The sequence below is a fragment of the Paroedura picta genome, chromosome 11 (genome assembly GCF_049243985.1).
Source record: "Paroedura picta isolate Pp20150507F chromosome 11, Ppicta_v3.0, whole genome shotgun sequence".
Taxonomy (NCBI): domain Eukaryota; kingdom Metazoa; phylum Chordata; class Lepidosauria; order Squamata; family Gekkonidae; genus Paroedura; species Paroedura picta.
Window position 1 is genome coordinate 61,099,681 of NC_135379.1, and position 25,772 is coordinate 61,125,452.

The 25,772-nt window shown below is 50.5% G+C and overlaps 1 protein-coding gene across 1 annotated transcript; it reads left to right on the forward strand.

Annotated features, from left to right (window-relative positions):
* Window positions 1-1,067: 1,067 nt before the first annotated feature.
* Window positions 1,068-25,772, forward strand: LOC143821140 (albumin-like). The gene is made up of 15 exons (XM_077304784.1): window positions 1,068-1,230; window positions 1,408-1,468; window positions 1,714-1,849; window positions 4,134-4,345; window positions 5,232-5,364; window positions 11,281-11,378; window positions 13,598-13,727; window positions 15,596-15,810; window positions 18,115-18,247; window positions 20,351-20,448; window positions 21,303-21,441; window positions 22,725-22,945; window positions 24,584-24,716; window positions 25,195-25,240; window positions 25,613-25,772. The coding sequence occupies exons 1-14, from the start codon at window positions 1,146-1,148 to the stop codon at window positions 25,234-25,236; spliced, it is 1,836 nt and encodes a 611-aa protein (XP_077160899.1). The 5' UTR covers window positions 1,068-1,145; the 3' UTR covers window positions 25,237-25,240; window positions 25,613-25,772.

Sequence of the window (25,772 nt, forward strand, 5' to 3'; positions counted from 1 at the left end):
CCCTGTTGCAGACCTCCTTCCATGGTGGGGGGCCTGGAAGCAGGAGAGGAATGTTTAAAATTTGCCAGTGTCACGTTACTGTCACTTTCAGATGTGACATCAGGTCGCTCTATGAACATCTGAAAGCTCTGTGGTTTCCTGGAATTCACATCCTAGTGCAGGGGTAGTCAAACTGCAGCCCTCCAGATGTCCATGGACTACCATTCCCAGAAGCCCCTGCCAGCAAATGCTGGCAGGGGCTTCTGGGAATGGTAGTCCATGGACATCTGGAGGGCCGCAGTTTGACTACCCCTGCACTAGTGCATAAGACATGGTGTGCCCCACAATCTCCCCGTCGTTGCAAGGGGCAGCCTGTCACTCCAGGGACCCAGGGCCCAACAAGATCTGTGTGGTCTACCCAGCAGGGCAGGAGGTCTCCAGATCTTTCGGCAGATGGCTTCCATGTGGCCCTCTGAGCTTGAGATGTCAAACGTGTCATTTCATACACGTTACTCCATTATGGTAAAGGCAAATATTTCTGCAAATTATGCTTTAGTGCTGGAACGCTTCATGCAGCTTCAGCTCTGTCGATGGAGCCAAGGAAGGAAAAAACTCCATGCCTTGATTTGGGGTTTCTTCCCTGACTCACTGGCAGCTCTGAAACCTCTGGCCGTCCCAACCTTGTTCAATTGTGTTGCCCTGAGGATGGCCGGGGAGTCGACGGGGAGGGGCAAATGCCCGTCAGGAAGGGGGGCTGCTGGCTCAGCAGCACCCTTGGCTTCCGCCCTGAACCCGAGGTTTTTCCACTCTGCCGCTGCGGCCCGCTCGCGTGGGCTCCATTCACCTTTGGACCGGGACCTTTTGGCGGGAACCCGGGGCTGCGGACCAGGGGCCCGGAGGAGGCAAGGCCTTTGCTTCACTCCCGTGTTTGCAGGACGATCAAGGGACGCAGGAGGCGTCCGCAAGGTCTCGCGTCCCTCGAACAAACACGGCGAGCAAATATTGATCCGTTTAATGATTAGCAGGAGCCCCCCGACGCCCACTGGGCTTGCGAGGACCCCCTCCCTCCCCCCCGCCCCCGGGGCCTTCGAGCAGCATATAAAGGGCGGCCGGCGCCTGGGCTCTTCCCACCTGGCACAGGTCCGCCCTCCCGCCCCCTGGCAACCATGCAGTGGCTCGTCCTCCTCGCTCTGGCGCTCTTGGCCGGCCCCGCCGACGCCAAGCACCTGCCCAGGCGAGCCCGCGATGCAGGTCAGCCGCGCTGCCGGCCGTCGAGGGAAGGAGGGAGGGAGGCGGGGAGCAGCGGCGCCCCCCCCCCCCCGTCCCTCTGGCGCCGCAGCCCCCGGGGGTGTGGGGGGGTGGAGGTGGGGGGTGCGTGGGGCGGCGGCGGGCACTGACGGCCGGCTCGGCTCCCGCTGTGCTTCGCAGGGCACCGGGACTCCATCGGCCACTGCTTCGCCGAGATCCCCGAGGAGGACTTCAAAGGCATGTAAGTCACCTGCGCAGGGGCCGGGGGGGGGGAGGGGGGAGGGGGTCCCGCGGGCAGCCCGCGGGCAGCCCGCGGGCAGCCCGCCGTCGAGGGCAGCGGCAGAGGCCACGGGCGGCTTCGCCCCTCCGACGAGCCGGGAGCGACTGGAGCCCCTTCCCTGCAGCCCCCGGCCCGGCAGCGGCTCAAGGGCAAGGGCAACCTCCAAGCCATCCTTGCTTCCCTCCCTGCACGTGCTCCTTTTTCAGAGCCCTTGTCTCATTCGTTCACTACGTGCCAAATATCACCTATGAAGCTATGGAGAAAATGGTCCACGACCTCACAGAGCTTGGGAAGAAATGTGCAGCTGATGAACATGCCATCCCAGAATGCGCCAAGTCTGTTGTAAGTTGTTGGAAGCAAGGTATTTTGAATACAATTAAAACATGGGTGCACCTCACTGCACAACTCCTGCCCTGGAGACCAGTTGCAATCCCAAGACCTCTCCAGGCCCCGTCTTGGGCTTGGCAGGCCGGGCTCGGGCTAAGAGCCGGGGGGGGGGGGTCTGCCCCCAGATCACACAATGACCCTCCCCAGTGAAGTGGGGATCGGAGCTTCCATCTCCCAGAGCCTAGTCCGAAAGTGCAAGCACAATGCCGCACCCAACTTTCCGGGTATGACGGACCTGGGTAAGTCATGTATGTCACGTGACAATAGGTCACCTGGCCCCATTGTCACTTGGCCCTGGAAAGAGTCCCTTCTGCTCCATCCCCCTCCCTTACACGGACAGACACTAAGGCAGGGGTAGTCAAACTGCGGCCCTCCAGATGTCCATGGACTACAATTCCCAGGAGCCCCTGCCAGCATTCGCTGGCAGGGGCTCCTGGGAATTGTAGTCCATGGACATCTGGAGGGCTGCAGTTTGACTACCCCTGCACTAAGGCTTGAGAGGGCATTCATTTGTGCAAGAGGCAGGTCCTGCTTATATGTGGAGGGGGCAGTCTCCCTCCCCCCCATAGATATAGGTTTTGGGAGAGAAATCAGCATGGAATAGCCCAATCTTGTCAGAGGAGGCACTTGGAAGAGAGACCACCAAGGAAGACTCTGCAGATGAAGGCAAGGGCAGACCACCTGTGCTTCTAACGCCTGGCTGGGGTCACCATCTTCAGCTTGAAGGCACTTTACACATAGATACACATGTAGATTTCAGAGTTTTTACAAACCTGGGGCTTTTCTCTGGTTTGTAGAAAGACTGGTCTTGTTTGGTCCGGGCCCCAGATGGGCCACTTTGAGAATTAGGCATATTGGTACATACAACAAACACACCCACAAGGTTGTGGGACCACAGAGAACAGGAACAAAGAAGGTAAGAGAACAAGTTCAGTTCATTGCATATAACCAATGGCCATCGCGAACATTCAATAATCAACTTTAAAACTCTACAAACTACATACAGGCAAAGAATGTTCTGCAGCAACAGAAATAGTAATCAAGTAAATAATACTGAATCCTTTGCACATTTAATTGGGGGAAAGTCCCATAGAACAAAGCAGAACTTACTGCTGAATAGACACCCATAGGATTTAATTGCGGTGAGACAGTGCGTGAGTAAAGCAGGCTGTATTCAGGGGTCCAGAAGCTTGTGTCACCAGGCCTGCCATGTGGTGAGGAAACATCTGGAGATGGAACACTGGATTCCATGCCCCTTAAACAGAGCAGAGGAAGGCCTGATTTGATATAGGGTTTAGATCCAATTAATGGTTATTGGATTCTGGTTGGCCTTAAGCATAGGCACGGTGGAAGAGCTCCATCTTGTAGGCCCTGCAGAACTCTGAAAGTTCCACCAGGGTCCTGATGTCTTTGGGGAGCTTGTTCCACCAGGCAGGAGCCAGGGCTGAGAACCCCCCCCCCTTTGGTTGAGGCCAAACATATTATCTTCGGGGCCAGGGACCCTTAACTGGTTGATGCTATTGACCAAAGTGTTCTCTAGTCTAGGGAATGTATTCAGAAAGGTGACCCCTCAGATATGCAGGGGCTGGACTGAATAATAAAGGTAAATATCAAAGCCTTGAGCCAGATCCAGAATCCAACTGGAAGCCACTGCAGCTGCCTTATATGGGCTCTCATGGTGAATGGGTGAGAGTTCTGGCAGCTGCATTTTGTACTAGCTGCCATTTCCAGAGCGGGGTCAAGGGGAGGCCCACATAGAGCAAGGTACAGAAACTGAATCGGGAGGTGGATCACAATGGCTAGGTATTCTTGGGCCTGGTAGGGCTCTAGTAGCTTCGCTTGGTGTAGGTCAGGGGTAGTCAAACTGCAGCCCTCCAGATGTCCATGGACTACAATTCCCAGGAGCCCCCTGCCAGCATTCGCTGGCAGGGGGCTCCTGGGAATTGTAGTCCATGGACATCTGGAGGGCCGCAGTTTGACTACCCCTGGTGTAGGTGGAGAAATGTTAGCTGTGCTACCTCTGTGATCGTTAAGGAAGTATTGAAGGTCACTCCCAGGTTCCCGGCCGATTGTGCTGCTGTAAACTGCACCCCATGCAGCCTAGGGAGGTGCGCTTCCTGATCTGGTCCCTTTCTCCCCAGCTAGAGGAGCTCTGTCTTTGGAGGGTTCAGTTTAAGGCAGTTTGCTTTGAGCTGTTCTGTCACTGCCTCCAGGGTAATGTTTTGCTTCTGTCCACTAGGATGTTCTTATCCGGGAAGAACTTTGTCATGAACCAAGTGTTGCTGAACATTATGGCTTTTCTGAATGTTGTGGTAAAACTGATCATGACAGAAATGAATGTTTGCTGTCCCACCGAAATGAGACTCCAGACTCCTCGCCCCCTTACAAAAGGCCAGAGCCTGAAGAGGCCTGCAAAGCATTCCAAGACGACAGGCTTCAAGTTTTGGGCCAGTAAGTGCACTGACCTCACCGGATTCCTGGAAGAGCTGGTTATCTTCCTCTTAGAGTTCAACAGCAGGCTTTTCTGTTGCAAACCAGATGCTGACTTCTCAAGCCAGCTGCATCTCCGCAGTTCATGGCAGCCTGATTCCTGGAAAATCCTGTCCCATGTTGACTGCAGCTGCACAACCATTTTAACAGCTGGCAAAATGCAGCAGCTGGTCAAGATGAAAAAACACCATTTGGCCTGCCTTCATGATCTGAGCCTCCATTGAAAGGGAGACATCAAAGATCACTCCCAAATTCCTGGCGGTTGGTACTGCTGTTAGTTGCGCCCCACTCAGGCAGGGAAGATGCGCTTCCCGATCTTGCTCCCTTCTACCCAGCCACAGGACCTCCGTCTTGGAGGGGTTGAGCTTCTGATGGCCCCAGCCTGGTAGAATGAGCTCCCGGAAGAGCTAAGGGCCCTGATGGGCCTCACTGGGTTGTGCAGAACCTGCAAGATGGGGCTCTTCCGCCAGGCGTTTGGTTGAGGCTGGGGCGATGCTTGGAGTTGTCATTCTGTGCATCCGGCCCTATTCTACTTGTATCGATTCAGCCCCCCTGGATTAATAGGGTTATCTATTCAGGCCTTTGGCTGGAACAGTTATTGGTTCCTTAGGAGATTTTTAGGAATTGTTATGCCGCCACCTACTTTTCTATTTTCTATTTTCATTTCGATTTTACTGCTTAAGGGTTTTTTAAATCTGCTCTTGTATTTTTATTGGTTTTTATTGTGAAACCAAGATGGTTTGCCATGAGTGGTGGCATATAAATCTAAATCTAAATAAAATAATATTATCTCAATAGCAGTGAGCTTGATCTGCCTGACTATTAACACCGGGTCTCTTCCTTGTAGCTTCCTCTTTGGGATTGCCAGGAGGCACAGCGGGGCAAGCATCCTTGCTCTTTTCCACACCGCGGCCCAGTTTGAGGAGGGGGTGATCGCCTGCTGCCAGGCAGAGGACAAGGCTGCCTGTTTCAATGAAAAGGTACCTCGCTCTGTCCCCATCTTCTCTTGAGAGTCATTTCCACCCATCCTCCAAGGGGAGGGACGCCGTTCGGCAATATTAATGAAAAACCAGCGCTGTTTCCAGGGCAGGGCTGAGCATGTCAGCTACGGCAGACGAGCACCAGAGCAATCGCTTATTGTAACATGACAGTGCTGGAGCACAGGAGCAGTTCTGTTTCTGGAGACTGAGAGAGGCAGAGGTGCAGTGAATGCCCAGGGCAAAGCCCTCCATTCTCCCAGCACGGCAGAATCCTTGTTTCATGGGCAGAGCAAGAGTGAGTTTTTTCCGCTCCCTTAGACTTTCTGGACTACCAAACTAGATGGGATACCAGGAGATTTATGTATGGGCTTCCTGTAGTTTTTTAGATAAGTAAAATTCCCAAGGGAGGCTGCAGCAAAGGGAGAGATGGGTTAGCTTTTCTCCTGCTGTTTCCCTAACCTCTGTTACTCCCTCCAAGAGCTGCTATTTGCCCCATAAGTAGACCCATTGAGGTTGAGGGAATGGCTCCAGAAGAACAGGTGAGTTTCCTCATTGTGGCACCATCACTGAATCAGAGCCACTCCCTAAGATGGGAAGGGTGATGTTCCTTTCTCTGAGAACCCCAGTGGGAGACCCCAATGGGAGATCCATTCAGTAATAAACCGCCCTGAGCTTGAGGGCGGTATAGAAGTATGATAAATAAATAAATAAATAAATAAATAATTTGAATTAGGCTGTTTCTGCATGCACAACTTCATTTTGATTATCACTCACGCTGGTATCTCTTTAATTCACATCCCGTTCCTGTACCCTGCACCTTTCTTAGATTTTCCCCCTCTGTGGCGGAACCAGCCCCCTTCTGCCTTGCAGGCCCAGTTCCATCCTTGCCCACCCCCTGATCTGGCTGGTTGCCAACTCCAGGCGGGTGGTAACACGAGCTCTCTGGGTAACCGCCACCACCACCTGGCTAAAGTACAGGGTTGCAGCTGGAGTAGGCAGGCCCAGGACCCCTAGCTGCCCCTTCCTTCCTGAGGCCTCGCCTCTGTGTTCTCCCACAGATCCAGCTCCTGAGCATTGCGGGGGATGAGATCCTGCAAAGGTTCACCCCTCTGGGTCTTCTTCCCTTAGCGTTTCCAAGGCGGGGGAGCTCTACGTGGATCAGAGAACCACGGCCCACTTCCAATTTGTAAAAGATTTATTAAAAGAACAAGGTTTAAAAAGCAGATCTTTAGCACAGCACAGAGAGTTAAGCAAAAGAGACCAAAAGAAAGTGGATGAAACGCAGTCCTTCTGCCCCTCTGCTAAACATCCCCTATCCGGTGTTAAATACAGGGCAGGCCCCTTTGCTTAAAGAGGTCCCAAAGTCTCTCATTGCATTGCTCACGTGTCCGAGATGGCTGCTCAGCTCCCCTTCCAAGAGCAGGCTCCTTCCCTGGTGGTCAGCAGGCGAAGACCACCAGCCAAAGCCCCCCAAGACAAAGACCCCCTTCCTTCCTGTGCTCAGGATCAGATATACTCCTCTGTCCCCTCCCACAGGAAGCCCTTCACCTAGGAATTCTGGGGAGAAGAAGCTCTTTCTCCCCCCCCCCCACGCCCCAAGTACCACTTTCATGGCCAGGTGAAAGGGAAAGGTGAACAGGGGCTTAGCAGCCCCTCCCACTCTCTCCCCAGCCCAGAGGAAAAAACCCTGTCCTTTTGCAAGAGCAAGGGGGCATTTCGTCACACCTCCCCCTCCTCAAGATTCCATGCGATTCCTGTAGCGAATCTCTCCTATTTAATGCAAGAAATGCCCCAGATAACATTTCCAACATACAGAACACGTGTAAACATTCAGTCCTGCACCATGCATAGGAATGGTCTGTTACAAGTCTCCAGGTCAGTCTGCAATTCACCTGGTTGCATCTCAGAATGTGCCCCAGTCTCTGGTCCGTTTCTTCAGTCTTCCAGGACCACCATTGTAGTTTTGAATCAATGGTCTTTTGGGTCTGCAGCCAGTGTAGAGGTGGTTGGTCAGAGCCCTGAACTGTTCTGCCCCATCCGGAAGACCACCTCTGGCTTTCCCAAGCTGCCAGTTTCCCTGCTAGACCCTAAGACCAGTCCCCTGTTTGGCATCCAGCACCCTTGCTAGATGCTCCCAGTGCAAACCCCAGTCCCTGCAAAAAGCCTTGATGTAATCCCAGTTAGCCACTACCAAGGCCCACTTGCCATCCCACAAGGCCATTGCCAGTTGTAGAACACCTGCATCTGTGTGCCTACATACAAAAGGCCCCACTGTAAGCTCTGGCAAACCAGCGGGAGTGTTGAAGGCAGATTTCACTCTGGCCTCTTCCTCCAGTTCCAGCTGCCAACAGCCCTTGCTCTCTGTTCTGGGAATGGTCCAATCCCTGTCCCCTGCTCTCCTTCTGGAACCCATCTCCCCCTGAGGGACCACTGAGAAGGTCCTTTCTGTGTCCTGGACTGACCCCCTCACCAGCCCTTCCAGCTTCTCCCCCTGGAGAGGTTCAGAGAAGTGAGTCAGAACAACTCTTAAGGTTCCCTCTGGCTGCACATTCCCTTCTTCCTTCCATGTCACGTCCTGCACTACAATTTTCCTCTCAAGACCAGGTTTCCACCTACCCCCAGAAACATCTTTGGTCCTTTCCCCATTCCTCTCAGGAACCCCAAGTGTCTGTCTGCCTCTCAGGCCTTCCTGCTTCCAGACAACCTGCTCAGAGAGTCTCTGAAGAGCCCACTTCCTGATTCCCAGCTACTTGGTGAACCGGTTCCTACCTAAGGTTGCTCTGTACCTCCCCCAGGACTACCTCCCACAAGCTTCTAGCTAGCTGCTCCTCTGAGCCAGCACTAGCCCTGCTGTCCTCAAGAACTCCCCTAGAATCCTCACCCCCTCCCTCTGTCTCCTCATCCTGCGCTGTACCAAGGTGAGACAGATGGCCTACCTCACAAGGCAGGTTTCCAGCCTCCTGCTGGATGTGGGTGGAACTGCATCCTCCCCCTCTAGGTTTGAGATGGGCTGACCCAACCCTCCTGCGTCTCCCCCCCCCCCGTTGTAACCTGAGCCACTTCCTCCCCCTGGCCTGACAGAGAGCTGATCTCCGCAGACACTCCTGCCTCCCCCCCACCCCCCTTCTAGAGTTTGTCTGCACTTTACCATTCCTTCAGAATACTGACCACCAACCCCCATTTCTGTGAGGTCTGTCAGCCTCCTCCCTTCCACAAGCATCCATGCCACAGGAACAGTTGGGGTCATTTTTATTTTGCTGCTTTGCTCTGCTTGTAGCCCCAGAATCTTGAGCTCACACCTCAGCTTTTCCTGTTGCAACTTTTCATTTCTCTCCAGCATTTTCCTCTTCTCCTCCTGCAGCCTTTTCTCTCCCATCATTAGCTTCTGGAGCTCTATTATATGGTCCCATCTCTCCTGCAGACGTAGCCTCACAAGTTCTAGTGTTTGAAGATGGAGCTCATCCTGCAGGCTTGGGCACAGGGCTGCAGCCGCCCCTCCTGCTCAGCCACAGCCTATCAGGAGAGCCTTCGTCTCATCTCCAGTCCTGTTCTCACAGGCTATGTTCTGCTCCTTGCATTCTTCCTGCAACTTTTGCTTGGTCAGCTGAACTATTCGGACTCCCTCTGCTAAGTACATCCTAGCTAATCTAGTCTCTGCCTACTCCAGTTAACCGGAAACAAAAACAAACTTCTAATGTTTTCTCTGTGCATGTGCCAAAATGCACAAATTTCCCCCCTTAAACTTTGTGAGAGTCAGGGTTCAGTGTTAGTTTCAAAACTAAAGACAAACCTTTCTTGTTGATTCCCCCCTTTTTTCCTTCTCACATGCCATAATTGGGGGGGGGGGGTTGAGAAAAGTTCCCAAGGACTGAAATCTGACCTTTCCCTTCTTCCCCTTTAACTTTGTCAATTTATTTTTTCTGGCTAAAGAAAATTGGTATTCCAGAGGTTCTTTTAAATGATTCTTAACAAGACATTGCATGAATTAAAAAATAACATCAGAGAAACCTTTATATGCTGTTTATCAGCTTCAGATTTCAATTTAGGCTGTAAAACACCAGCCTGAACATCAGAAGATTGTGGGTTCAATCCTTTCTGTATTTATTTTTTTCCTAGTTTACTTTTTTTTTGCTTTCAAAAACGTGGTACAACCTTTTTAAATCATGATCTTTTCAAAAGCAAAAAAACCCTCTGAATTGGCCTGGCGAATGCTTTGTAGGACAAGAAGAGGAAGGTGGGAAAATCTTCTTCTACTAGGACTGGCTTCCTGGGAGTCAGAGCAGCTTTCAGAATCTCTCCTGACCATTTAAAAAGGTGCCCCTTCCTGAAACTGACCACTGGGCAGAAAATGGGGCACAATGGTGGTGGTGGTGGGGGAAAGTGTGGACTCCTGGGGGGGGGAGAAAATCCAATGGGGTCTTTCTACTTTTGAAAGGGGGGAAACCAGAGGGCTATAGGACTTTAAAAAAACAAACAAACAGAGATACAATAAACAGAAGATTAAGTGAGCTCTGAAGGGAGCAAAATCCATGCAGAAGGCAAAAGACAGCATGGTGCTCGTGCGAAGTGAAAGTGAATTTTCATGCAGAAGGGAATAATACACTTAGGAGGAGGGCAGGGCCTCGTCTGGCCTTTAGCTTCTTTGCCATGCTGATCCTAATAACATGGATAGACATTAAATGTTTTTGTTAAGCATAATAAATATATACTCTGTTTGTTTCAGCTGAAGCAGTTGTTCTGCCTAAACAGTAAAATCATAGAATCATAGAGTTGGAAGGGGCCATTCAGACCATCTAGTCCAACCCCCTGCTGTACGCAGGATCAGCCCAAAGCATCCTAGAATCATAGAATCATAGAGTTGGAAGGGGCCATTCAGGCCATCTAGTCCAACCCCCTGCTCTACGCAGGATCAGCCCAAAGCATCCTAGAATCACAGAATCATAGAGTTGGAAGGGGCCATACAGGCCATCTAGTCCAACCCCCTGCTCTACGCAGGATCAGCCCTAAGCATCCTAAAGCATTTGTACTAAAGTATTCAGTGTGGCTGAATACTTGGGGGAAATACCATTGAACTGTAGAGTCTGGGTGTTAGATGTTTTCAGATCTGGCAGACACACATCAGCCTCCTTTGCATGACTGTCAAATGCAATTTGACAGTTAAAGGGTCTTGGGGAATGGAACAGCTTCCCTGGAAACATTCAGGCAGAGCCTCTGCTTGCGTTGTAGAAGGTCCCAAGTTCACTCCCCAGCAGCATCTCCAGTTCAAAGGACCAGGCAGGAGGGGATCTGAAAGGTCTTTGTCTGCCTAAGACTGGAGAGGTGCTGCCAGCCTGACTAGGAAGCCTGACCTTGATGAACCACTGTTTTGGTTGAGGGCAAGGCACTGGTGTGCGTGTGTATTCCTGTTCTCAGATGACAGTTTGGGTCGCTTGTGCCGGAGATGGACTATCCCAAGCAGAGAAAGTTAGTGGGAAATCTTTTCGACAATCTGCAATGATAAGAATCTTTCCATGGCACATTTCCCATGTGCACTGTGCCACACAACTGCAGCACAAGGCTGTATTCCAGTCAAAGTTCACCATTCTTGGATTCCCAGGGGTAGTCAAACTGCGGCCCTCCAGATGTCCATGGACTACAATTCCCAGAAGCCCCTGCCAGCATTCGCTGGCAGGGGCTTCTGGGAATTGTGGTCCATGGACATCTGGAGGGCCGCAGTTTGACTACCCCTGCACAGTGTTAAGCTCCCTCCTTTTGGAAACAACTATCAGGTCATTAAATTTTGTCTGAATGATGTCCCATTTCTGAGGTATTGTCAGAAGAAGTATATCTTGTTTTCTGTTTCAGTTTAATCTTTGCCCTGGAGATTGCATCACATTAAGAACATGATCTTTTTCTGACCGATCTTGCTTTTAATAGATAACAGCTACTCAAAAACGAATGAAGGAATTCATTCTGGTGGAGAAGCAGAACTGTTTCCTTCTGAAGAAGTTTGGGCCAAAACAACTGCAAACTTTGTAAGCCTTCAGCTTCAAAAACTTTTGTAAGCTTGAAAAATTATCAGCCACGAACCTGGTCAAACGTTTGTTCTTGGAAATGGAAGAGAATGTTGGGTCTGAATTGCAAAAGCAGCAGAGGTGGAACAAAGATGACCTTCCAGCAGTAGGGGAAAGTTTGCCACAGGACAGACATATTTCTTTTGTCTGCCATTTTTCTGTCCTACCAGGTTATCTGAAGCCACATTTAGGCTCTCAGTCTAAAAAGCTACATCAGAGACTTAGAACCAGTATCTGGGAAATGAAATAAGTGAACAAAAAAGCCCAGTTGTAAGACCAGCCCTGCAATGTTGGCCACTGAGTTGGTGCATCCATTTATTCATTCAGACATGTACCTCTCAGGGCAGCTCACAAGAATAGTTGACTGGCAAACATAGTTAAAATAATAGTTAATTTAGAATAATAGTTCAAAACATTTGCAGTTTAAAACAAAAAATAACAAGCCCCAATTTATCCCCATGCCTGAAGGGGAAATTTGGAAGTTAGGGCCAGGGATCTCTAGAAGGGACCTCTAGGTCAGGCTGGATGAAGACTCTGGCACTTGTGAGATGCCAAGCATGTTACTTTTGAACCTCCCCATAGAATTAGTTTGACAGTTCATTCATGAGCAAGTGTTGCTGTGCTCACTCCTCTGTTCCTGGCTGTGGTTGCTGGAAAGGGCCAACCTATGGTGCAGCCAGCCTATGGTGACCCTGTCGGGCAGGAGTGGGTTTGCAAGGTGAAAGATATTCCTTGCTAGTCTCCCCTCCAAACACTGACAAAGACCAACCCTGCTTAGCTTCCAGGATCTGACACGATCAGGGCCGACTCCTTGTTAGTTACTAAAATCATCAAGAACCAGGGTGGGCAAGAAGACTGGCTCTCTCTCTTGCTGTACCCCAAAACGGAAGATCTGTCTTTGTAATTGTCCCATTTAAATACAAGAGACACTTCTCAAAGGTTTTTTTTCATTTAAAAGGTATTCACAAGTGATATGGATGGCCACTATTGCTGTTTCTTTTTTGTACCTTCTCCCCCTACAAGTATCTTAACATTATTTAATAGATTCTGTGTGTGCTTACTCTCATGCATGTGCTTCACACCTGGCTAAGGATAACTGTGTGAACCTGGGCGCCATTAATTCCCTGTCCTTCCCAGGCTCCACCCCCAAATCCCCAGGAGTTTCCCAGCCTGGATCTGTCAGCCTGACCCTCCCATCCCTTGCCAGTGACCAGGAGAGAGCTGGCAACCCAGTCTCTGCTGCCTGGAGACCTGTTGTAGTGGTTAGGAGTGCGGACTTCTCATCTGGCGAGCCAGGTTTGATCCCCTGCTCCCCCATATGCAGCCAGCTGGGTGGCCTTGGGCTCGCCACAGCACTGATAAAACTGTTTTGACTGAGCAGTGATATCAGGGCTCTCTCAGCACCACCCACCTCACAGGGGGTCTGTTGTGGGGAGAAGAATGGGAAGGCAAATGTAAGCCACTTTGAGACTCCTTTGGGTAGAGAAAAATATAAGAACCAACTCTTCTTCAGTAATATCAGGGCTCTCTCAGCTTCACCTCCTTCACAGGATGTCTGTTGTGGGGAGAGGAAAGGGAAGGCAAATGGAAGCCACTTTGAGACTCCTTTGGGTAGAGAAAAATATAAGAACCAACTCTTCTTCAGTAATATCAGGGCTCTCTCAGATTATGGGGAGAGGAAAGGGAAGGCAAATATAAAGCACTTTGAGACTCCTTTGGGTAGAGAAAAGTGGCATATATAAACCAAGTCATCGTCATCATCGTCTTCTTCTTCAGTAACCTCATGGCTCTCTCAGCCTCACCTCCCTCACAGGGTGTCTGTTATGGGAAGAGAAAGGGGAAGGTGAATGTAATTTGCTTTGAGACTCCTTTGGGTAGAGAAAAGCGGCATATAAGAACCAACTCTTCTTCTTCTTCCTGTTCTAATCTCTGGAGCACTCCAGCCCTCTGTGGAGTCTGATGTGGACTTCATCTCAGGTTCAGCAGAAATTGGGTGTAGCCCAAAACTCTCTTCCTACCCGAGGGAAAACAACCAAATCAAGTCAGAATTTCACATTAGGCAACACTTTGGTGAAAGTCTATCTGATTTTCTGTTAGGTCAATGTCTTAATTGGAATAAACTTGAATTACTATAAAGCATCAGTGATTAAAGACTGTATTTTTTTTAATGTTCTTGACAGAAAATTTGTTCAGGTAGTCCAGAGATTACCCAAAGAGGAGCGTTCCATCCTGCACAATATTTCTGCAGAGATTGTTCACATACATGAGGAACGGTGCAAAGGAGACACACTGGAGAGTTTCTTTGATCAGGTACAACTCATTCATGTAAAGCTAATCACATCAAACCATCCATCTGCCTGAAATTTGAAATCTGGTTCTCCTGGAGATTACTTTGTTTTGCTCCTTTGTTTACCTCTTTAACCCTTTGTTTACCCCTTTATGAAAAGGGAGAGAACTTTTACTTCATTTTTTTAAAATCAGCTTTTATTAAATTAACCAGTCTGGTGTAGTGGTTTGGAATAGTGGCTTCTAATCTGGTGAGCTGGGTTTGATTCCCCGCTCCTCCACCATGTGCAGTGCACTGGGTGACTTTGGGCTCGCCACAGCACTGATAAAGCTGTTCTGATCGAGCAATAATATCAGGGCTCTTTCAGCCTCACCCGCCTCACAGGTTGTCTGTTGTGGGAAGAGGAAAGGGAATGGGATTGTAAGACACTTTGAGACTCCTTTGGGTAGAGAAAAGTGGCATATAAGAACCAACTCTTCTTCAGTAATATCAGGGCTCTCTCAGCCTCCCCTTCCTCACAGGGTGTCTGTTGTGGGGAGAGGAAAGGGAAGGCCATTGTAAGCTGCTCTGAGACTCCTTCGGGGTGAGAAAAGAACCAAGTCTTCTTCTTCTCTCTAGCATTTATACTACCACCACTAGGGGTATATGGCACTTCCTTCTCAGCAGCCAGACCTTTAGCTTCCCTCCTCACCTCCCTGCCACCCGCTGCCCAGTGCCTTGGCTGCAATGGGGTCAGTGAACTGCAAGGATATCCCCTCCCCCCCCGAGGAACAGCCGCTTGCCAGGCTCCCCCCTCCCTTGGCTTTGTGGTTTTCCCTTGCTCTGGACTAGGATTCCCAAGAAAGGGGAGTGCTACATGCAGCAGAGAACCAGTGACAGCTTTCAGATTTATTGGAAAGAAGAATGTTTACATTTATTTATTTAAAGAAAAATGTTTAAAGGCATACTTTTAGCACAGCACAGATTTAAACAAAAGAATCCAAGAGAAATAGGGTACAATACAAGCCTTCTGTTCCTCTGCTACATTATACCCTGATACTAAAACCAGAGTCCAGTCAGGCATCTTTAAGACCAACAAAGATTTATTCAAGGCGTGAGCTTTCGAGTGCAAGCACTCTTCCTCAGACTAAGAACTGACCATCTAACAGTAGGAATATATAAGCAAAACACACTGTGGCTGTGTTTGGATGCTGTGACACAGTTTACTAATGTAACAAGATTAACTTTTGCTTATATATTCCTACTGTTATGATGGTCACTTCTTAGTCTGAAGCAGCACTGCTGGCACTCAAAAGCTCACACCTTGAATAAATCTTTGTTGGTCTCAAAGGTGCCTGACTGAACTCTGATTGTATTGTGCTACTTCAGACCAACACGGCTACTCATTTGAATCTATCCTGATACTAAAAATAGAGTAGGCTCCTTTCTTAAGAGGTTACACATTCCTATTGCATATTTATCCTCTCCCCTGGCAGCTGCACAGTCCAAGATGGCTGCCCACGTCCTCTCAATTCAGAGCAACCTCCTGCTTCAGTAGTCAGCAGGCAAAAGAACCTTACTTCCTGCAGTCAGCAGAAGATATTATCTTTGTATCCCACCCACCTGGATGCCCAAGCCCTTCTGGGAACAAGAAGCCTCCTTTCTACATTCTATGCGTTCTATGAAACTTTTTGTTGCTCCATATAGACCAAATTTTTAATCAAGACCCCCCCCCCCCCGGTCAATGGTGTCCCGCTTTACCAATGTTAAAATCTGGTCCCCTTAGTGTGTGGGTTCCTGGCTACCAGCGATCAGCTGCTCCTTCAGGAGCCCACGTTGCCTTCCAGTGCCCCACCAGCCTGCCTGCAGTTTTGGAAGCACCACTTAGTTTTGTGACACGTTGTTCTTGCAGCTCGCCCTGACCAAGTATGTCTGTGGACACCAAGAGATCACCTCTCCTAACCTGAAACGCTGCTGCCAGCAGCCCCTGCTGCATCGGCCGTTCTGCTTCTTGGCCATGGACAACGATGAGCCCCCTGCAGATCTGTCTCCAACGGTCCGGGAGTTCGTGGATAACAAGGAAGTGTGCCAGCACTACGCGGAGAACCACGACGCTCACGAAGAACGGTATGGCAGGGCCTTCCTGCCTGCCCACAGTTCTGTCTGCCTTGCGGGAGCGGAAGAGGCCGAGAGCAGGCGGGCAGGCCAAGGATGGGAGCAGAGGAGCAGGCAGGGAAACTGAGCCAGGGAAACTGTCACACTGTTCCTCTTTCCTCCCTTCTGGGCCCTCCAGGGCTGCGTCCTCAGGCTCCCAACGCGTCTGGGAGAAGAGGTCTGCCTCTGATAGAAGCACCACACTTACTCTTGCTGGAACAGTGAGAAGAGACCTTCCCCAAACTGATCGAGGACAAAAATATATCTCACTCCCTGACTTACCAGTGGGGAGCGGTGTGAGGAGACGACATCCCATCCCCTTATAGTTCTCAGTTTCCCAAAGCGTGCAGAACCACCTCTTTAGGGACTGGCCCAGCCCCCATCCTGTGGCTGCTACAGACAGAAGGTGATGGCAGAGGTAGAGTGGCCCCATCCGGGGAAAAGGAAGCAGCAATAATATATTTGAAAGCCGCTTGGGCTAAATAGGATTCACACAGGCTGTTCTACTTGTGGCAGCATCCTTCCAAAAACAGGAGCCTCAGTGGGAAAGATTCTGCTTTTCACACCAGCAGACTCAGTGGCAGAAGTGCAGAGACTGAGGCCCACCTGGGGACCATTAGAAATAGTGAGGAATCAAGTGGAACTCTCCCACAGCTTTATTGTATGCCCCTTTGTTCCCTTTCAGCAATACAGTGCAGTCATTAGCAGAATTCCTTTAATATGCAGGATACGTTCAGTAGTAACATCATAAAAATGCCTGCTTTTCCACTAGTGTGTATCTTTTCCTCAGCAAGGAGAAGCATAGCTAGCATTTCTGCTAGAAGCCCTGTGTCCCGTCCCTTGCATGTGTGACACCCAGGCCTTTGCCATGGCACAGCAGTCGTGCTGGGACAGAAAATGGAGCACTTAATTTCCTGTATTATTTCTGTCACCCATTAAATCAGGGGTAGTCAAACTGCGGCCCTCCAGATGTCCATGGACTACAATTCCCAGGGGCCCTTGCCAGCATGGCGAATGCTGGCAAGGGCCCCTGGGAATTGTAGTCCATGGACATCTGGAGGGCCGCAGTTTGACTACCCCTGCATTAAATAGTAGAAGCACCACTGGCCCTGAAAGCATGAAGCGCATCAGGAACAAAGCATCCATCTTTGGCATATTAGAACCCAGTAACTGGTTGAGGAGATTGTTCAGCATTTACTGATACAGGGTGGAGACATATGGCTTCAAAAAGAGGCTAGATTTATGGAGGAGGGGTCTGTCAGTGGCTCCCAACCATGGGGAATAATGGGAACCTCCACCAGGGGGAGTCAGCCTCAGAGAGGCCTTCAGGTTAGAATAGAATCATAGAGCTGGAAGGGGCCATACAGGCCATAGAATCATAGAATCATAGAGCTTGAAGGGGCCATACAGGCCATCTAGTCCAACCCCATGCCCAACGCAGGATCAGCCCAAAGCTCCAACCTGATGAAAAACCATTGACAATCACTCTTTGGGTGCTGTTTTCTAACACAGGGGTTTTCAACCCCTAGTCTGTGGCCGGGTACCGGGCCGCTAAGGCCATGGTACTGGGCCGCCAGTGGCCGCGCCTGAATTCCCCCCTCCCACAGCGAGAGGGGGGGAAGAGGCAGGCGCGGCCGCTGGCACGCCAGCGAGGCAAACGTGCACGTGCGGAGCCGTCGCGCATGCGTGTTTGCGCCCCCTGCTGGCGAAAATGCGCACGTTTGACTGTTCAAATGCGCATGTGTGGCAACTGCACGTGCGTGTTTACGTGCAGCTGCTGTGGCCGGGCCGCCGGCTCTCTCCCACCCTCGGAAGCGGTCCCCGACTACAAGAAGGTTGGGGACCGCTGTTCTAACAAGTTCCCTATCTACTTAACAGTAGAAGACTTAGATTTGAGTCCATTAGCGTGAATGTGTGTGTGTGAGAGAAAGAGAGAGCTGTCAAGAGTCAAAGCTTCCTTCATCAGGTATAAGCCAAAATGCAGACCTCTAAGTCCTTCTATCCCAGTCAGACGGTGAGAGGAAGTGTTGCAAAGAAAGGGACTGGGGATGCAAAGGTGCCACGCAAATTGTAATCAGCCTGATTACACCACAGGGAGAAATGCTAAGAGGCATAAAATTAGGATCTATAGTGAGATAAAGAATTCAGTGTCCCTATTCTACTCGAGGCGGGGGGTGGGGCATTGCTCTGAAGCTGGGAATGAACTCAATTCAGATATTTTAAGCACTGCAAACTCTTGAAATGTTTATTCTTGTTTGTGTTCCCTAACATTTCCAGGTTTTCGTATGAGTATGCACGGAGGCACCAAGAATTGTCACCTCAGGCACTCCTAAGAATTAAGAAAGGATATCACGATTTGCTGGAGAAGTGCTGCCAACTTGAGAGTCCCGAAGAGTGTCTCTCTGGAGGGGTGGGTTGTGTGCAATGAACAGCAGTTGCAGGCAGAGTCAGAATGAATGAATTCTCACAGGATCCCTGTCCAAAATCCAGCCCCATGTCAGATTTGGCTGCCAGACTGTGAGCTTTCCTGCACCCTGACTGTTGGCAACCAGTGGTTCACAGCAGAGGCAGATAAATATTGCATGTTATTTATTATTTATTTATGGTATGGCATGATCGCTATATAGCCAGGAGATCCTAAGATTGTCTGGCAGCCAGGCAAGAGATGTTTGGAGATGGTTTGCTATTCTCTGCCCCCACATCATGGCCCTAGTCTTCCTTGGAGGTCACCTTTCCAAGAGCTAGCCAGGATGGACCCTGCTTAGCTTTTGAGAACTGACTTCACTTTCAGGATCAGGTTTGCCTGGGCTATCTATATTGGGGTAATGCTCCATGTAATGATTAGGGATGGACACAGACTGGAAAAATACAGTTCAGGTTATGGTTCACTGCTGAACCGTGAACCAAACCATAAACAAAACCAAACTAAGCAGTTTGTTAACAAACTGAACCAGTTTATGGCTCAAACCCCCATTGAAAAGGGTTTGCAGAAAGACCGAAGAACAGCTGAGCAACCGGGAGCAATTTGCTTGCTGCACAAGAAGAAGAGTTGGTTATTATATGCCATTTTTCTCTACCCGAAGGAGTAGAGAACCCAAGTACTAACGCAGACTCAAAGTGGCTTACAATCACCTTCCCTTTCCTCTCCCCACAACAGACAGCCTGTGAGGTAGGAGAGGCTGAGAGAGCCCTGACATTACTGCTCAGTCAGAACAGTTTTATCAGTGCTGTGGCCAGCCCAAGGTCACCCAGCTGGCTGCATGTGGAGAAGCCAGGAATCAAACCCAGCTTGCCAGATTAGAAGTTGGCACTCCTAACCATTACACAAGACAGTCCAAAACAGCCGAGTGGTCACCTGCTTATCCCCTGAGGTCTGACAAGTTAAGGCTCACTTAGCTGCCATAACTTACTCCAGAAGATCATGGATTCACCGTCCAGTGTGGGTGCTGCAATCTCTCTTGGAGCAATTTGCTCCTCTTTTCCACAGAACTATACTTCCCTTTCCACAGAGTTCCTGGGTATAATAAAATGCCTGTTAAACCAGCTGATACCTGCAGTGTAGACACAGCTTCTGAATGCAAGAGGACGTTTAAGACCAACAAAGATTTATTCAAGGCATGAGCTTTTGTGTGCCTGCACACAAAAGCTCATGACTTGAATAAATCTTTGTTGGCCTTAAAAGTGCTATTGGACTCAGATTTTGTTGTGCTACTTCAGAGCAACACAGCTACTCACTTGAATACAGCCTCAGAACTGGCAGTGGGGGACACTTGGTGTCTGCGGCTGTGACTCTTGTTTCAGATGAGCCCTGTTGGGTCCATGCCTTGTTACTGCAAGACAAAATTATTGCCTTGCGATATAGACACATTTCCTTTTACTGTTTCCAGACCAACTATTTCATGAGTTCTAGATCATTTTAAAAACATGGAAGCCTGTTCAGCACAGGATGCTGACTAGCAGTGCTCTCCTGGACCCCCTGACACCGGCAGCCACACTAATCCTCATCCCTGCTTTTTTTTAACTCCCAGTTTGCTGAAGAGTTCTGAAGAAATCAGAAGTTAGCATCTCGTGCCACGTTATTTTGGTTGGTCTTTGGTTTTGAATTGTGTTGTGGACAATAATTATCAAGAAATGGCAAAAATGGTACCCAGAGATGGCAAAAGAATAGGGGCCCCTCCTTCGAGAAGCGGCCTTCAGCTACTAGCTCCCAAGCAAGGGGGGGGGGGTAGTTGGTGTCACACACCTGAAACTGATGTTGCAGTGTTGCATGACCCCATCTTTGTCAGCCTTGCCCTGTCCCCAACCTCTCGCTGGTTGTTAGAAGAGACCTCAGGGTGTCCTTGAACAGAGGTGGGATCTCTGTCATCCCATGCTCAGCTCCAGAAAGGGGCAAACGTTGGCTGCCTCAGGCTTCATTACAGACTAGTGACGCTGCCCTTGCAGACTCTTGATGCTTCCTTCCGCTTTCTGTTCTTCTGTTCTTGCCATGCTCAGCGATTCAACTTTCTTTCAGGAAGCCATGCTTAGGAAACACGTCGCCGACACCCTGGAAGTGATACGGACCAACTGTGAACTTTATGCAAACCTGGGAGACTACAAGTTCAAAAATGTGTAGGTCATTCTTATGGGCTCCTAACTTGAGAACAGGTTGCTGGGGGATTTGTTAATCTAGAGCAGCCCTTTTGACCGCAGAGCAGCCCCTGAACGACTGGTCAGGTTTCAAGGAGCCCCAGAAGTGCTGACCACTGGCAACGCCTCCCTGCCACACCCACTGGCCACTCCCACGATCACACCCCCCTTCCTCCTGTATCAGCAGAATTGGCATGTCTGACTCCACCCCGTCCCCACCTAAATTTGACTTTAGTGTATTAAGATAATATGTGGATGGCTAGGGTTGCCAACCTCCAGGTGGGGCCTGGATATCTCCCTGTATTCCAGGTGATCTCCCAGTGACAGAGATCAGTGCGGCTGGAGAAAAGGGCTGCCTTGGAAGCATAACCCACTGAACTCCCTCCCCTCCCCAACTCCCGCCCTACTCAGGCTCCACCCCTCAAATCTCTCAACCCAAAGCTGGCAGCCTCATCTTAATGGGAGCTCCTTCCCAACCGCACCATGGCAGGTGGGCAGCCAAACTTCCAGGAAAGGCTGAGGAGGAACCCCTATTGGCAACCCCTGACCTATAGCAGGGGTAGTCAAACTGCGGCCCTCCAGATGTCCATGGACTACAATTCCCAGGAGCCCCCTGCCAGCGTTTGCTGGCAGGGGGCTTCTGGGAATTGTAGTCCATGGACATCTGGAGGGCCGCAGTTTGACTACCCCTGCGTCTTGTAGCTCGACCCCCCCCCCCCACACACACGCCGTGAGCAGCCTCCTCTTCGGCCAATGGCTGCAGTCGTGTCTCTCTGGCCTTGAGCTCCCTTTTCAGCTCCCTCCTGCCTGGAACCCACTAAGCCCTCCCTTTGCAGTCTTCTTTCCCGCTACGCCAAGAAAGCCCCGCAGATGTCCTTTGAAGAGCTGGACAAGTACACAGAGCAACTGCTGGGCGTGGCGAGAAAGTGTTGCGCGATGGAGGACAAGAAAAAGATGACCTGTTCGGAAGGCTATGTGAGTAGCGTCTTCCCCCTGACTCTGGCCCTGCGAAGTGGAGCTGGGCGCGGGTCTCCCTTGGGGAAAATGAGCCTGAAAGCCCCCCGGGGAGAGAACCAGCAACTCTGGCCCATTATGCTGTGGGGGCCTGGGGGTTGCTGCAGCCCAGCCTGCCAGCCCAGCAGTGTTCCTGCGCAGGGCCCAGAGCGGCCCGACCACGGCAGGAGTGGCCGCAGGGACCTGCATCAAGGGAAGGCAGGGATGAGACGCCTGCAGCAGCACCACACCCAAATCCTTCTTGGAGAATTGTTTTTCCTGAAAAGCAGAGGAGCTGGGTTGTTTTGAACAACAGCATTTTGCAGGGAAATGTTGCTGCAAGATGAGAAATTTTAGGAACGTGTGCTTCTTTTGTGCATATTTAATTTCCGCTGCAGTGGCATGGCTAAGGCTCTAAGCTTAGGTGTCATGATTTTTATGGTACAATCAGCGGCAGTGGACAACGGCACCTTATTTACTTATTTATTCGTTTGTATGCATGCTGCCCTCCCGGGAGGCTCTTGTCCCTGTGGCCTGGAAGGAACCCGCAAGGAAGCCCTCGGGTTCTGAGTCCAGCCAGGGTTCTTGGTCATTGGGCTGCATTGTGACAGTATTTGAGTCCCTCCCTTTGCCTTGGAGGGGCCCCTGGACTGGAACCTTGGAGGGGCCCCTGGACAGCTCTTCTCCGGCAGGCCTTTGGAATGATCTGCATGGAGCTCTGAATGGCAGATCATTAGGATTTGCTGGTGCTGAGGCCATTCCACTTCAACTTGACACTTGGCCAGCACTGCCACTCGACTTGAGGGTTCCGGGGGGGGGCAATAGATCTAGTCCACCGACCCCAGCCTCAACCATAGACCCTGTGGAAGAGCCCTGTTTTACAGGCCCTGCGGAATGTTGCCAAATCCCGCAGGGCCCGCAGCTGTCCCGGGAGCTCGTTCCACCAGGTATGGGCCTGGACAGAAAAGGCCCTGGCCGTAGTTGAGGCTAGGCGCGCTTCCCTAAGGGCTGGGAATGACCAGTAGGTTTCCTCCCCACAGAGCATAAGGTCCTGCAGGGGACACAGGGCGATAGGCGGTCCCGCAGGTATGTGGGTCTCAACCCGCGTAAAGCCTTAAAAAACTAGTTAATAGAACTTTACCAATATTGCATGCAACATGGTTAAGAATTCTTCCTTGAAACAAGGGTTATGCTATTTGCATCTGAAAGGATTGTTCATCTGTATGTCAGTTTTGCAACCAAAACATCTCCTTCTTTCCGTAAAGACGGACCTCGTGTTGGGAAGTATATGCCTGCGGCACCAAGAGCATGCCATAAATCACAAGATCTGCCAGTGCTGCAGTGGTGACTACGCTTTCCGGCGGGAGTGCTTCACTGCCATAGAAGTGGATGATGGATACACGCCTGGCCCCTGCGCTCCAGAATTATTCGCCCTTCATGAAGATTTGTGCACAGCTAATGCTGAGGCGGAAAACAGGAAGCCCAAGTAAGGACAGCAGGCAGAGCTTGGGCTGGCGCTGTGGTTGAGAGGCCCGGGCAGGCATGAATGAATCCTCACGGGCCACCCTCACACCTAGCAGAGGCCCTCCTGCCAGAGCTGCTTCTGTTCTCCTCAGCCTACATTCTTCCTTTCCTGCCCTGCCCACCTGGGCAATTGCTTAGTCAAGCCCATCTTTCATAGACCAAGTGAATCCTGCTCTGGGTCAGACTCTGAGCCCTAGTAAAATAGATCCAGAGAATTCACTGTAGCAAGAAACAGCCGGAGTTGACCTACAGCTGCACTCCAAGACTTTGGCCCCAAAAGGCCCTCCTCAGGAAGGCCTAGTTCTGCAGTTGCTGCTGCTTTTCCTCAGTGGGGGCTTTGCTATCTTTTCCAGAGATGGGGTGGGGTGGGGGTGCTGAGGCAATTTGCCATATATCTCTGCCAAGTTGTGCCATCTTGCTCAGCAGAAACCTTAGCTTTTTGTTTGAGGTTTTCTATTGAAAGAGTGCAAGATGATACTAAACTGGGGATCTACTGAGACCTGTCTTCAACCATGATAAAGTAAATTGTATACATAGTTGAGCAGAAACAGAACACTGGCTACTTTGGGCCTGATGTGACTACTTCATGTGCTGATGTGCGTAGTCTGGGACCGGTGAACAGAATTAGTTTTGCACCTCTGGTCACACTTTGGCTGGCCGCAAACAGTATCCTTGGCAGGCAGGCAGGCTGGCAGGCAGGGTGGGGCCTGTGCTGGCCTGGCAGAAAGGGCATGGAAGGCCACCACTCTGAGGCATGCAATGGAGCAGAGATCGGCCGGGCTGTCTTATGCCCAGTTGAGGCTGAGGTCCCTGACTGGCAACAAAGTGGGCAACAAAAGAGGAAGCTGGAATATCCTGCAAGGAGGCCTTCTGGAATACTGTAGCCAAGCTTTGGTCCCAGAAAGAACTCCAGGGCACAGCAAAGCCACCCCTTGTTAGAAGAGCTCCAGGCGTTTTATGGAGCCTTTACCACGGGGTCAGGGCCCCCTTGCAAGCCCCCGTGTCCCATGGCAGTAACCCCAGGCCTCAGTCCCTCAGGATGCCCTTGGCTCTTTGGAAGTACCCTATCCTCCTTGTTTAACTGCATCATGGCATCTGGGGCCCGCTAAGGAAGAACTGAGGGTGGGCTGTTTGCTGCTGCTTTGTTTCTTGTTTTGCTTGTGCTTTGTAATGTGGGGTTTTATGAGGTATAAGGGATTTTATTATAACAATCTGTTTTATTCCTATGTTAGTCACTGTGAGCTGGCATGCTGAAAGTGGTGACTTATAAATCCAAAATAATAATAAACAAGTTGGCCTGTGAGTCAGCAGAGGGGCCGTTTGCCTGTTCAGGGCTGGAGGGCCTTGCCCACTAATGCTCATCCGGTGGGTCAGCAGAAACTGGGGCTAAAGGGAGAGGTGTGATCATCCTAGAGAGACAATTTAGAAAGAAAAATGGGAGAAGAATTCCTAGAGCTACCCTTTGCCACTTCTGGGTAGCTCTAGGAAGTGGGCACGTTAAGGCAAACTTCCCCCTGTAGTTTCTGAAACTCTTAATGTGAAATCAATTGAAACAAAGAATAGTGATCTCATTCACAACTAGCTTTTGATTTCACTTCAGGTTGCTTGTCAACTTGGTCAAATGCAAGCCAGCCATTACAGTGGAGCAACTGAAGGCAGTCACCGCTGATTTCTATGGAGTAGTGGCCAAATGTTGCCATGCTGAAAGCCACGAGCAATGCTTCCACGAAGAGGTATGCTTTCTAAACAGGAACCCCCATCCTATGCATATTTCCTTACTAGGAAATCAGCTCAGAGGATGGAGGCAGAAGGGACCTGCTCTCCCAGGCGACTGCTGATTATGCAGACAATGGGCAGGCACCCTGGGCGTGGCAGGTTGGGTGAGGGGTGGCAGCAAAGACCCAGAAACATTATTTGTGTCTTGATGCAGTGGCTTGGAAATAGGTTTCCAAGCCTCCAGGCAGGGCCTGGACTCTTCCCAACATTACAGGTGCTCTCCAAACTGACCTCTCTCTGGCCTTAACCCGCCCCCCCAGCTGCTCTCCCTCCACCTCCAGAATCTGCCCTCCCCAGGCTACACCTCCAAATTTCCCACTAGTGTCCATCCCGAGCTGTGCCTGTCGTGGGGAATTGCAGAGGTGGCTGGATCTGTCAGGATTAACTTCTCAGCTGCCCAGCCCCACCTCTCTGAGTCTGAATCTTTTCTTTCAGGGTCCAAAGCTAGTTGAAAGGACTCAGGCTGCTTTGAACTGAAAAGGTAAGCTGAAAAACGAAATATCGTCATGCAAGGAGAACATCCCTCGCGTTGGTGGAGATTGTTATAAATAGCAACAGCAACAACCACACCTGGGAACTGCTAGAATGTTATAACATTATTGCACCGTGGCCAGTCTGTGGCCATGATCCGCAACCTCAGTAGCTAGGATAAACCCACCTGGGAATGCACAACTCTTTGCAGCCGGAGGCAGCAGGCAGAAGTGATCCCTGGCTAAGACACTTGAAGCTGACTGACCGCAGAGGCTGAAATGTATCTCCCCAGTAGATCTTTGACTTGTACGGTCATTTATGTGGCACTTACGTGTTCTTGTTTTGGGCTCCAGTAATCCTTTGCTCTTTCCCTCCTTTCCAGTCCCGCAAGAGCAGACAACTGCGAACCAAGTCCGGCCGGTCCTGACAGCAAGGTTGCATGGCCGCTGGCCTGTTAGGCCTCAATTTCCTGAGTCAGAGGGGATGAAATTGTTTTTGCTGTAGCCATCTCTTGTGATAATTAATAAAGCTTTTAAGCTAAA